This window comes from Calypte anna, chromosome 2, assembly GCF_003957555.1.
Source record: "Calypte anna isolate BGI_N300 chromosome 2, bCalAnn1_v1.p, whole genome shotgun sequence".
Taxonomy (NCBI): Eukaryota; Metazoa; Chordata; class Aves; order Apodiformes; family Trochilidae; genus Calypte; species Calypte anna.
In genome coordinates this window covers 606,975-618,383 of record NC_044245.1, presented here as the reverse complement: position 1 = coordinate 618,383, position 11,409 = coordinate 606,975, and the positions used below count along the sequence as shown (strand labels likewise).

The 11,409-nt window shown below is 67.6% G+C and overlaps 2 protein-coding genes across 2 annotated transcripts; both read left to right on the top strand.

Moving 5' to 3' along the window:
- The first annotated feature begins 167 nt into the window (after positions 1–167).
- On the top strand, positions 168–2,851 carry LOC115597958 (tigger transposable element-derived protein 3-like). Its single transcript, XM_030446476.1, is given in 13 exon segments — positions 168–443; positions 445–553; positions 655–983; positions 986–1,045; positions 1,047–1,232; positions 1,234–1,279; positions 1,282–1,346; positions 1,349–1,406; positions 1,409–1,831; positions 1,834–1,854; positions 1,857–1,912; positions 1,914–2,355; positions 2,358–2,851. Coding segments are annotated over 13 exon segments (2,148 nt in total). The 3' UTR covers positions 2,435–2,851.
- Positions 2,852–4,691: 1,840 nt separating this feature from the next.
- Positions 4,692–10,971, top strand: LOC103536140. Its single transcript, XM_030446475.1, has 4 exons — positions 4,692–4,739; positions 6,470–7,104; positions 8,613–8,816; positions 9,941–10,971. The coding sequence occupies exons 2-4, from the start codon at positions 6,567–6,569 to the stop codon at positions 10,969–10,971; spliced, it is 1,773 nt and encodes a 590-aa protein (XP_030302335.1). The 5' UTR covers positions 4,692–4,739; positions 6,470–6,566.
- Positions 10,972–11,409: the final 438 nt, after the last annotated feature.

Genomic DNA, 11,409 nt, shown 5'->3' with positions numbered 1-11,409 from the left:
GCACCGCAGAGCTGCGGGTTCCCCACGGGCGGCCCCGCACCGCCCTCCCCTCCCCATCCTCCGCGCCGCTGCCGCCATCCCGGTGCGGCCCCCGGCTCAGCCGCCGCCGCGCCTCCCGCAGGTGAAGGCCTCGGCGGGAGCGGCGGAGCGGTGCCGGTGCCGGTGCCATGAAGGAGGACCGGGAGCTGTCCGCCGCCCTGGGTGAGGCACGCGGGTCCTGCCCAGCACCGGCCGTGAGCGAGCCCGGTGGCACAGGGGCGGCGGGAGGAGGCGGTGGCCGTGGGGTGGCTCTGGGTTCAGCACGGGACCGCCGGTGTCCCCTTCACCTCGGGGAAACGGGGGCGGGGGACGCCGGCCCGGGCCCGTGGTGCCCGGGTCCGCGGTGCCGTGTGGTGGCAGTACCGGTGCCACCGGCTCTTGTCTCGGTGCCAGGTTTCGCCGTCCCCAAAACCCGACATCCTGGCCCAGGTGGAGCGAGGGGAGGAGGCGGCGGGGCCCTACGGGGAGCACCGGAGCCCCCGGCCACACGCAGCGCCCCATGGCTCTTCCCAGGGTGAGCGGGGGGCCGGGTGGCACCGGTACCGGGCTGAACCCTGCCCGAACCGGAGCGGTTCTGGGGTGGGGGTCCCTGCTAACTCCGCTGTGTCTCGGCAGGGGACTGGCTGGGGCAGGAGCTGAAGAGTGAGGAGGGGGCGTCCCCACTGCCCGCGTCCCCCCCGAACCACCCCACCGGCCCCGGCGACTTCCCCGTCCCGCCGCCGGAACGGGGCTGCAGCTTCTGCGGTGCCCCCGAGCCAGAGCCGGCTCCCGGTGCCGGTAACGGGGGGTTCGCGGCTCCACCGCCCATCCGGGAGTGCGGGGAGTGCGGCCGAAGCTTCGGGCAGAAGCCGGACCTGGTGCGGCACCGGCTGGGACGCGGCGGGGACTCGGCCCACGCCTGCGGCCGCTGCGGGAAGGGCTTCACCGGCACCCGCCCCGGCCGCCCCCGGGCCCCTGCGCCGGCCGCTCCCCGGGGACGACGGAAGGGACGGGAGCCCCTCGGAAGGGAGCGGAAGGAGCTGTCGCTGACGGAGAAGGTGCGGGTGTTGGAGATGCTGGAAGGTCCCAAGGTGTCCCAGAGCGAGCTGGCCAAGCGCTTCGGGGTGTCCCAGCCCCAGATCTGCCGCATCATCAAGAACCGGGAGCGGATCCTCACCGAGTGGCACCGCAACGGCGACCCCGAGCGCAAACGGCAAGCGGGAGGGGAAGGACGCGGCCCTGGAAGCCGCGCTGCTGCGCTGGTGGAGGGCGCCCGGGCCGCCCGCCTGCCCCTCAGCCCCCCCCTGCTCCACATCAAGGCCAACACCTCGCCCGGGCGCTGGGCCGGCCCGACCCGGAGCCCAACGGGGGGTGGCTGGCTCGCTTCGGGCTCGCCACAACCTGGCCTTCAGGAAGCCACCGGCGGAGGACGGGGACGCCGAGCAGCCCACGGCCGAGCGCTGGGCCGGCGCGGTGCTGCCCGGCCTCCTCCGCAGCTACGCGGCCCCCGAGATCTACGTCTGCGGGGAAACGGGGATTCTCCTCCCCGCCGGCTCCCCCGGCGAAGGCGAGAGCGGCGGCGAGCGGCTCGGCCTCCTGCTCTGCGCCAACGCCGACGGCTCGGAGAAGCTGCCGCTGCGGGCGGTGGGGGAGAGCCCCCGGCCCCGCTGCCTCCAGGGGGTCAACCTGGAGCAGATGCCCTGGAGCTACCGTGCGGACAGCTCGGCCGCCGTGACCGCCCCGGTGTTCACCGAGTGGCTGCGGGAGTTCAACGAGGCGATGCGGCGGCAGGGGAAGAGCGCGCTGCTCCTCCTCGCAAGCACCGGGTCCATCCCTACCTCAGCTCTCCCACGTCAGGATGGTCTTTGTCCCGCCAGCCGCCTCCCGGGCCGACCCCCTTGGACCGCGGCATCACCGGCGACCTCAAGGGGCACTACCGGCGCCGGTTGCTGCGGTGGCTGTCGGTGGAGCGCGGCGTGGAGCAGCCGTCCCTGCTGGATGTCCTCCACATGCTGGCACAGGCCTGGGGGGACGTGCGACCGGGGCTCATCGCCGGCTGCTTCCGTGCCGCCGGCTTCTGCCCCGCCGCCGGCACCCAGGGCCCGGTACCCGGCACCCTCACCGGGGAGCAGCCGGAGCACCGGGCGGGCGAGGGGCCGGAGCGCCGAGGGGACGGGGACGTGGGGACAAGGGAGGAGGAGGAGGAGGAGGAGGAGGCCGGGGGAGGGCTGGTGGCTCGGCCCTGCCCCTCGGAGCGGGAGGTGTGGGGGAGCTTGGCCACGCTGCGGAGGTACCTGGAGTGCCGGGCCACCTCCCCCGGGCTCTTCCAGGCCTTCTACGGCTGGAGGACGCGGTGCACACGGTGACAGCCAGCGCCGGGACGGGCCTCGGCGGGGACAGCCCGTCCAAGCAGTGAGGTGCCCGGAGCCTGTGGTGGGGACACACGGAGCTCCTCAACCGGACTGCCCGGGCCGCCGTGCCCCGCCGCTGGAGCTGTGCCGTGGGGTCTGCGTGGCAACGGCGGGTGTTCGGGGGGAAGCAATCACGCTCCGGATGTCCCCGCCCGTGGGGACGGTGCCGGGGGCTGGCGCTGGGGTCACCAGCCCGCTGCCGAGACCCGCTCCTGGGGGTGGGCTTCTGCGGCCTGCGGGAAGCCATCGTGGAGCTGCCCCCCCTGCGTGGGGGGGGATTTGATTTGATTTGCCCTGCGTGGGGTGGTTGTGTTTGCCAGGGGGTGTGTGGGGTGGTGCTGCGTGTCCCCGTGCTGGGGGGACGCGGGTTCCGCCGGCTGTTGTCACCTGGGCGTTTGCAACTGGCATTAAAAAAGGCAAAAAGGAGCAGCTGGTGGAATATTGTCACTTAATGCCCCACCGTGACCCACGCACAGCCCCCCTGACCCTCCCCACCCTCTCCTGGGGCTGCCCACCCCAAATCTCCATTCCCCTCCCTCACCCTGTCGTGGGAACGTGGACCCCCGTGGCACGGTGACACCATGACCACTCCTGGGTCCCCAACCCTCTGTCCCTCTTCCGTGGGCAGTGGGGACCACGTGCACCCCGGGTCCCCTGTACGGCCCCCACCAAGAGTGTGGGACCCCAGCCCCCACTCCCTGTCATGGTGACACCTCTGTCCCCCAAGGGAAGGGGGCACCGGGACAAACCCCACGTCTGCACCGAGAACCGGAGGCAGCTGGAGGCCACTGAAGGGGGTCGGGACCGAGGATCCCCCAGGGATCAAGAAGGGGGGGACTGAGAGGGGGTCCCCCATGGGAATGCCAGAATTATTGGGGTGCACACAGCCCCTGGGGGTGGGGGGGCAGGGCTGGGATTCCCCAAGGGGGGAGAGGGCGAACCTGGGCTCGGAGAGGGGGGTGTGCAGGACTGGGGTGCCCCAGGGGGGTCCCCACAGGGATACACAGTTATTGGGGTGCACACAGCTCCCGGAGGGGGATGTTCAGGACTGGGGTGTCCTGGGGAGGGGTCCCCACAGGGGTGCACACCAACGGGGGTGCTGCAGTCGTGAGAGGGGTGTAGGGGGTGTCCCTAAATGGGTGTCACTGCGGTGAAGGGAGGTGGGGGGTGTGCGGTTTGGGGGGCGTGTCCTGTTTTGGGGGTGTGTGCGGTTTTGGGGGATGTGCAGTTTTGGGGTGTGTGTGCAGTTTTGGGGTTATGTGTGCTTTTTTGGGTGTGTGTGTGCCGTTTTGGGGGTGGGTGCTCTTTTGGGATGTCTCTGCCGTTTTGAGGTCTCCCCCGTTTTTGGGGTGTCTCCCCCGTTTTGGGGTGTCTCCCCCGTTTCTGGGGTGTCTGCCGGTTTTGGGGTATCTCCGCTGTTTTTGGGGTGTCACCCCCGTTTTGGGGTGTCTCTCCCGTTCCTGGGGTGTCTCCCCAGTTTTTGGGGTGTCTCCTCCGTTCCTGGGGTATCTCCGCCGTTTTTGGGGTGTCTCTGTCGTTTTTTGGGTATCTCCGCCGTTTTTGGGGTATCTCCTCCGTTTTGGGGTGTCTCCGCCCTTTTTGGGGTGTCTCCCCCGTTTTGGGGTGTCTCTGCGGCTTCTGGGGCATCTCTGCCGTTTTGGGGTGTCTCCGCCCTTTTTGGGGTGTCTCCCCCGTTTTGGGGTATCTCTGCCGTTCCTGGGGTGTCTCCCCCGTTCCTGGGGTGTCTCCCCCTTTTTGGGGTGTCCCCGCCGTTCCTGGGGTGTCTCCATCGTTTTGGGGTGTCTCTGCCGTTCCTGGGGTATCTCCCCCGTTTTGGGGTGTCCCCGCCGTTCCTGGGGTGTCCCCCCCGTTCCTGTGGTGTCTCCCTCGTTTTGGGGTATCTCCTCCGTTTTGGGGTGTCTCCCCCGTTTCGGGGTATCTCTGCCGTTCCTGGGGTGTCTCCCCCGTTCCTGGGGTGTCTCCCCCGTTTTGGGGTGTCCCCGCCGTTCCCGGGGTGTCCCGGAGCTCTCCCCCCCGCATGCCGGTGGCGGTACCACCAGAGGTCGCTGCGGAGCCCCCGGGCCCGCTCCCCCCTCGCCGCCGCTGTTGGGAGGCGGAGGAAATGAAGGAGAGTTCCGCCGAGGCGGGAGCCATTACCCGCCGCCGCCTCCGCCGCCGCTGAGACCCCCCCCCGGCCACCCCCCCACCCCAACCTCCACCGCTGACCCCGCTTCTCCCTTTCCCCCCCCTTCCCCTTCCCTTTTCCCCCCCCTTTCCCCTCCTCCCCTTCGCACGCCCGTCCCGGCACAGGTAGGCGCCCGCCGTCCTGCCCCGGGGGGTGTTATAACGGGGCTGGGGGGTTGGGGGTGGGAAGGGAGAGTTGGGGGCTGAGGGGGTGAAATCCCGCGGGTTCTGTTCCTGTCCCCCCCCTTTCCCCTGCCCCGGTTCCCCCCCCCCCTTCCCGCACACACACGCACGTCCCTCCCCCGCAGAAGGCACCGGCGGCCCCTTTGTCCCCGGTGCCCGGCGGAAGCGCGAACAAAAGCCGCGGGCTGAAGGCCCCGGCCCTGCCCCGGGGGTGCAGCCGGGACCCCCCCGACACAGCCGGACCCGGGGCAGCCCCGCGGCTGCGGGGAGGAGAGGCCGCTGTCCCCGGGAGGGGCTGAGGAGCGCCGGGGTGGCCGCCCGGGGGGGGTCTCGGTGGGGCCGGGGGATGCTGAGGGGCTTCGGAGACTTTCCCCGCGGGGCTGCGGGAGTCTGCGGGGCCCGGGCCCGCGGCGGGGGCTGCTCACGCCGTGGCCTTGGGGTGCTCGCCCCGGATGGGGGCTTTGCCTCAGGCCCCAGACCCGCACCGTGGCCGCGGGCTCTGCCGGGACCTTGAAGGGTTTGGTGGAGCCAGGACCTTGGTGATGGCCATGAAGCACTTGGCCGGAGCTTGGGGTGTTCCCCGAGGCCTTCATCAGGGTCTTTGCCACGGCACTCGCTGAGAGCTGCGGGCGTTCACCGCAGCCAAGACCTTTGCCAAAGTCTCTGCCGTGACCCTCGTTGGGATCTTGAGGTGCTCACCGTGGCCGAGGTCTTTGCCATGGCCTTGAAGCCCTTGCTTTGGCCTTGGGCTTTGCTGCGGCCCCAAGGCCCTCGTTGGGATCTTGAGGTGTTCACCATGGTCAAGGCTTCCACCATGGCCACCGTCTTTGCCATTGCCATGGTCATCACCATGGCCCTGAGGCCCTCACTGGGATCTTGAGGTGTTCACCATTGCCAAGGTCTTTGCCAAGACCTTTCCCATGGCCTTGGGGCACTTGCCGTGGCCAAGGACTCTGCCATAATGCCGAGGTCCTCAGCAGGAACCTGGGGTGTTCATTGGTGCCCTGAGGGTCTCCCCATGGCCAAGACCCTTGCCAAGGCCTGCATCATAGCCAAGCTCTTCACCGTGGCCTGGAGATGCTCACCATGGCCAAGGCCTTTGCTGTGGCCCCTAGACCTGTGCCGTGGCCAAGGCCTTCACCGCGGCCCCCGCGCTCCAGCCCCGGTGCTTTCACCGTGGCCGTGGCCCTCGCCACGGTGCCAAGGTTCCCGCCATCTCTGAGGTCCTGGTTGTGGACCTGAGGTGCTGAGCATGGCCGAGCCCTTTGCTGTGGTGCTGGCTGTGTCCAGAGGTGATGGCTGTGGCCCTGACATTGTTGCCGTGGCTCCCGCTGTAGCCCTGGGGTGGTTGCCAAGACCATGTCCTGGAGACACTCTCCGTGCAACCAGAGCCATTCCCTCTTGTTGCCAACGTGGCCACGAGGCCCTTGCCGTGGCCTCGAGGCGCTCCTCTGCACCCTCAGCCCAGCCTCCAGGCCCTGCCCAGGGACCCCGTGCCGCGTCCCCGAGGCGCGCGCCGTGACCCACGCGCCCACCACCGCCCTCTCGGCGGCCCCCGCGGTAGCTGGCTGGGGGGGTCCCCGGGCGCCTCTGGTTGGAGAGGGCCGGGGACCCTCGCCGTCGCCCCGCGCTGCCGCCGCCCACCGCTGCCCTTTCCTTTTCTCCCCTCCCAGGTGCTCTCGAGCCGGGGCGAGGGGATGAGGTGCCCCCCTGCCGCGTGGTGTGCCGAAGCGGCCCTTTAGATCCTCCCCGGCCCAAGCCTCCCCTGCCATGGATGCCTCGGGGGCTCTTGCTTCGGCTCCCTCCTCCGCGGCTCCCTCGGGCTCCCGCAGCCCCATGTTCCCCCCAGGAGCTGACAGAGAGGAGTGGGGACCGAGGTTCAATTGTGCCCCTTCCACCTCTGCCGCAGCCTCGCAGGCGATGCCAGCGTCTGGCCGGAAGAGGAAGGCCAACTTCTCCAATGACGAGACTGAGACGTTGGTCTGGAATGTGGTCCGGCATTTCAGCGCCCTGTATGGGTCCGAAGCCCTCCGGGCTCACCCCGTGCGGAGGAAGCAGCTCTGGACACAAATCCAAAGCCGCGTCAACTTCCTGGGCTACACCGAGCGCTCCATCGACGACCTCAAGCACAAGTGGCGCGACCTGCGCTTGGACGTCAAGAAGAAGATCACCTCCAAGAAGCACCTGCCCATGAACCGCGCCGGCGGGCCCCTCCACAAGCCGCGCCTCACGCCCCTGGAGAAGATGGTGGCTTCCACCTTCCTGCAGGCCAGCCACGACTCGGAACCCGAAATCATCTTAGACCCAGGTCAGTCGTGGTGTTCTCTGGGGAGAGGAGAGTTGGAGCGGCAGAGTCCCCTGCTGCGTCCCCACCGAGGGGCATCAGGCCTGGTCATGGCACCAGGCTGCGGTCACGCCGAGCTCCTGGCTCTGCCGGGCCTGTGCCAGCACCTCTCGTGGAAGGAGACTTTGGGGTTTTGCTCGTGTGCGTGGTTTGTGGTGGGATCGCAGCATCCGTGGTCCTCGTGGCCACGCAGCAAACTGCTGGGGATGGAAACTGGAATTAAAACTCCATCATGGATGTGACCTGGGGTCAACAGGAGCACCTCCAGCTTGGTGGGAACGGGTCTTTTTTTGGGGTTGCTGTTTTTCTTTCTTCCTTTGCCTTGCTGGAGAGCACCTAGAAAAGCTGGACTGGGATTTTACTCCCTTTTCCGGGTCAGTATCCCCCATGGTTTGCTGAGGTCACAGGGAGCAGGAGCAGCCACTTCAGTGTGACATCTCATTGTCTCCTTGCAGCTGGGTGCTGGAGGTGGCTGGGGGCAGCTGATGGGTCCCTGGGCAGGCTGTGCCACCTCCTTGGGGCTATGCCGCCTCCTTGGGGCCATGCTACCTCCTTGGGGCCGTGCTATCTCCTTGGGGCTGTGCCATTTCCATGGGGCCATGCCATCTCCATGGGGTCATGCCATCTCCATTGGGCCATGCCATCTCCTTGGGGCCATGCCATCTCCATGGGGCCATGCCATCTCCATGGGGCTGTGCCACCTCCTTGGGGCCATGCCATCTCCATGGGGTCATGCCATCTCCTTGGGGCCATGCCTTCATCACAGAGCTTTGCCTTTGGTCCTGCTGCAGAGCAAACCTGTGTCCCAGCTGAACCCCCTTGCTGGTTCTGGTTCTCTCAATTGCCCCAGAGGTGCTTGGGGGAATGATCACAGAATCCTGGAATGGTTTGGGTTGGAAGGGACCTTGAAGATGATCTGGTTCTAAACCCCTGCTGTGGTCAGGGACACCTCCCAGCAGCCCAGGGTGCTCCAAGCCCCATCCAGCCTTCAGCACTGCCAGGGATGGAGCATGAGATGCTGGCAGAATGATGGTCCTTGCAGTTGTGGTGTTCTCCCCACATGGGCTTCATGACCCACCGGGACTCAGATTTCTCCCCATTGCCTGTTAATTTTCACAAAGGGGATGTGTCCAGCTCCTGTGTGTCCCCAGAGGACACCAGCTCCAGTTGTTCCTGCTCCCTTTTTTGCTCTTTGATTTCAGCCCAGCCCCTCAGGTCTCTGTGGAGATGGGGGGCATGGGGGTGTCATTTCCCTCAGCTCAGGCTGAGCCAGAAAGAGCAGAAGGTCTCTGGGATGAAGGAAGGAGGGATGGGAGGGAGGAAGGAATCCTTGTGGCTGATCGGGTTCAGGATGTTCCCGGGGGGTGTGAGGGAGGGCGAAGGGGCAAAGCGGAACCTGCAGAGCCCCCTGGGACCTGGGGTGTGCTGGGGTGGCCGTGGTGGCTGAGGCTGGCTTCTCTCTGTCCCCACAGATCTCTTCTTCCCCGGTGCCTCCAAACAGTCCTTCATGCACCTCCAGCCCGGCGTCAGCCACCCCAGCATCTACATCGACACCAACGGGCAGCCCTCCTCCCTGCCCGAGCTGGAGGGCTCGGCCGTGCCCCGCCTGGCGCTGCAGAGCCCAGACCCCTCCCTCATCTGCGAGTACAGCCGGGGGGAAGGGCAGAGCAGCTCTGGTGAGGACACGGGGGGACAGGGGGGCGGTGGTGGAGGGAGGGTGCAGGGCCCGGGGGGGTCAGAGAATCACAGAATTGTTGGGGTTGGAAGGGACCTTAAAGCTCACCCAGTGCCCCCCCTGCCATGGTCAGGGACCCCTCCCCCAGCCCAGGGGGCTCCAAGCCCCATCCAACCTTCAACACTGCCAGGGATGGGGCAGCCACAGCTTCTGGGGGCAACCTGGGCACCCAGGGGCTCAGCACCCTCACCCCAAACAATTCCCTCCTAATATCTCAACTCAATCTCCTCTCTTCCACTTTGAAACTCTTCCCCCTCATCCTATCACTCCAGGCCCTTGTAAATTGTCCCTCCTCAGCTTTTCTGGGGGCTCTTCAGGTACTGGCAGACTGCTAGAAGTTCTGCCCAGAGCCTCAGGTTTTTATCTAACACAGATGCTGAGGCCAATGTCTCACCAGCCTCAAATCCAAGAATTCCTTCCCCATCTCCAACCTCAATCTCCCCTTTCTCTCCAACTTTTAACCCATTTCCCTTCTCCTCTCCCTACCCCCCCGTGTCCAAAGCCCTCCCCCAGCTTTCTTGGAGCCCCTTCAGATATTGGGAGGTTGCTCTGAGCTCCCCTGGGAGTCTCCTCTTCTCCAGGCTGAACAACCCCAATCCCTCAGCCTGGCTTCCCAGGGAGGTGCTCAGCCCTCTGAGCGTTTCAGGGGCTCTCCTTTGGTAAGGTTCAGGGAGCTCTGTGTCCTGATGATTCAGAAAAGTCTCTGGTGATGGTTTGCATCAGGAATCCTGGGTCATGCTGCTGGCAGCCCTTGGGACGGCGCTGGGGTGGCAGACGTGGGGACACCCTGATGGGAGATGCTTCCCTGGCCATTCCCGGCCCTCCTGGGCCGTGGGTCCCCAAGGGCTGCGGATGAAAAACGTGGATCCTGGAGCGTGGTTTTGTACCTGCCAGGGTTTGTTTGGTAAGAGAAGGCAGCAAATCCAAGGAAAGGCAAAGGCTGTGGCTCTCCCGGTGTCAGGGGGGTCCCTTGGGGATGTCCCTTGGGGTGACACGCGTGTCTGGGGGAGGGCAGGGTGCTGGGTCGGTGGCTCGGGCTCACCAGGGGGTTTTCTGCTCTTGCAGCTGAGTCAGGGCCGGAGCTGCGCACTCCGGACATGTCAGCCATTTCCCCGTCCCTGCGGAACGAGTCCCTCGTCTCCTACGCCTCCATGTCAGAGGAGGAGGAACGGGAAGGCCGGGAGGTGGAGAGGGGCCACGGCGGGGCCGTGGGGGTGCAGCCGGGACCCGAGGCCCCCGTGGCCGCAGAGGAAGACACGAAACTGTCCCGCCAGGCCATGCTGATCCGACGCTGCAGCTCCCAGGGCTCCGTCACCTCCCTGCCCGAGGACCCTCTCAACCCCGTGGACGCTCACTCGGACTGGGGCCACGAGGGGGTGTCCGACCTGCCCCCCCTGGGCCGCGGGCTCGATTCCTCCCACCCCGAGGAGCAAGCGGGGGGCCCGGGCCCGGAGATGGGCGCTTTGCCCAGGGTACTGATGGGGCCCGCCTGGGAGAAGCCGACGGCGGAGGAGGAGCCCCCCGCCCGCTCCCCCCTGCACGGCGCCCTGACCGAGGAGTCGCTGCCCTCCTCCGCCTCCCCCCCGGGGGACGCCCCCGCCTCGGGCCCCGGAGCCCCCCGCGGCCTGGGCTGCTCCCGCCTGCGGGAAGACCGCCGGGAGAGCTGGAGGACTAACATCCATCACCTGCTGGACCTGGAGGAGCAGTGGGACCAGCTGTACCACCAGGAGCTGGCCATGTGGCAAGAGGAACGGGCGACCCAGCGGGAGGAGAGAGCCCGCGACCGGGAGCTCCAGTTCCGCCTGCTGGGGGTCCTGACGGACATCCGCGACGAGCTGCGGTACCTGCGCCAGGAGCGGGCCGGGCAGAGCCAGGCGCCTCCCCCGGAGCCTCGGCGGGACCCCGGCAGCCCCCCGCTCCTCGAGCAGCCCAAAGCCGAGCCCGCCTTCCCCGAGCCGCCCGCCGGGAACGCCGCCTGGGGGGAAAGCGCCGTGCCCAGCCGCAGCCCCCTGGGCAACCGGGGCCGGGGGCGACGCCGGGGCCGGCCGCGGGGCTCTGCCTCCAGACACAGACGCCTCTTCCTCACCAACAGCTAGGGAAGGGGGGGACACCGTCCACCAAGGACGTGGCGTGCCCGCCGCCCCCCCGGCCACCGCCCCGGGCCACGGATGGAGGGGCGAGCGCGCGGGGGGCGGCGTGCGCGGGGGCGCCGAACACGCGTGGCCGGCGGCACAGCCGGGAGCCCCGGGAGCAGACGGGAGGTACGAGGGGGGTTCACCCGGTGAGGTGAGCGGGTGAGGTGTGGAGGCCGAGCTGTGGCCGTGCCACCGCCTGCCCGGTGCGGGTCGGAGCGAGGGAAGCCGGCGGTGAGAGCGGGGGCCGTGTGGCAGCGGCAGGCGAGGAGGGGTCCTGCCTGTCTGGGGGGGCAGGGGGGAGTTAGGAACACTTAGTCGCTGATGTGCGAACATTTTATGCAAATCATTTAATGACCTAATTTGCATATAACCATAAACTTCTGTTTAAAAAAAAAAACA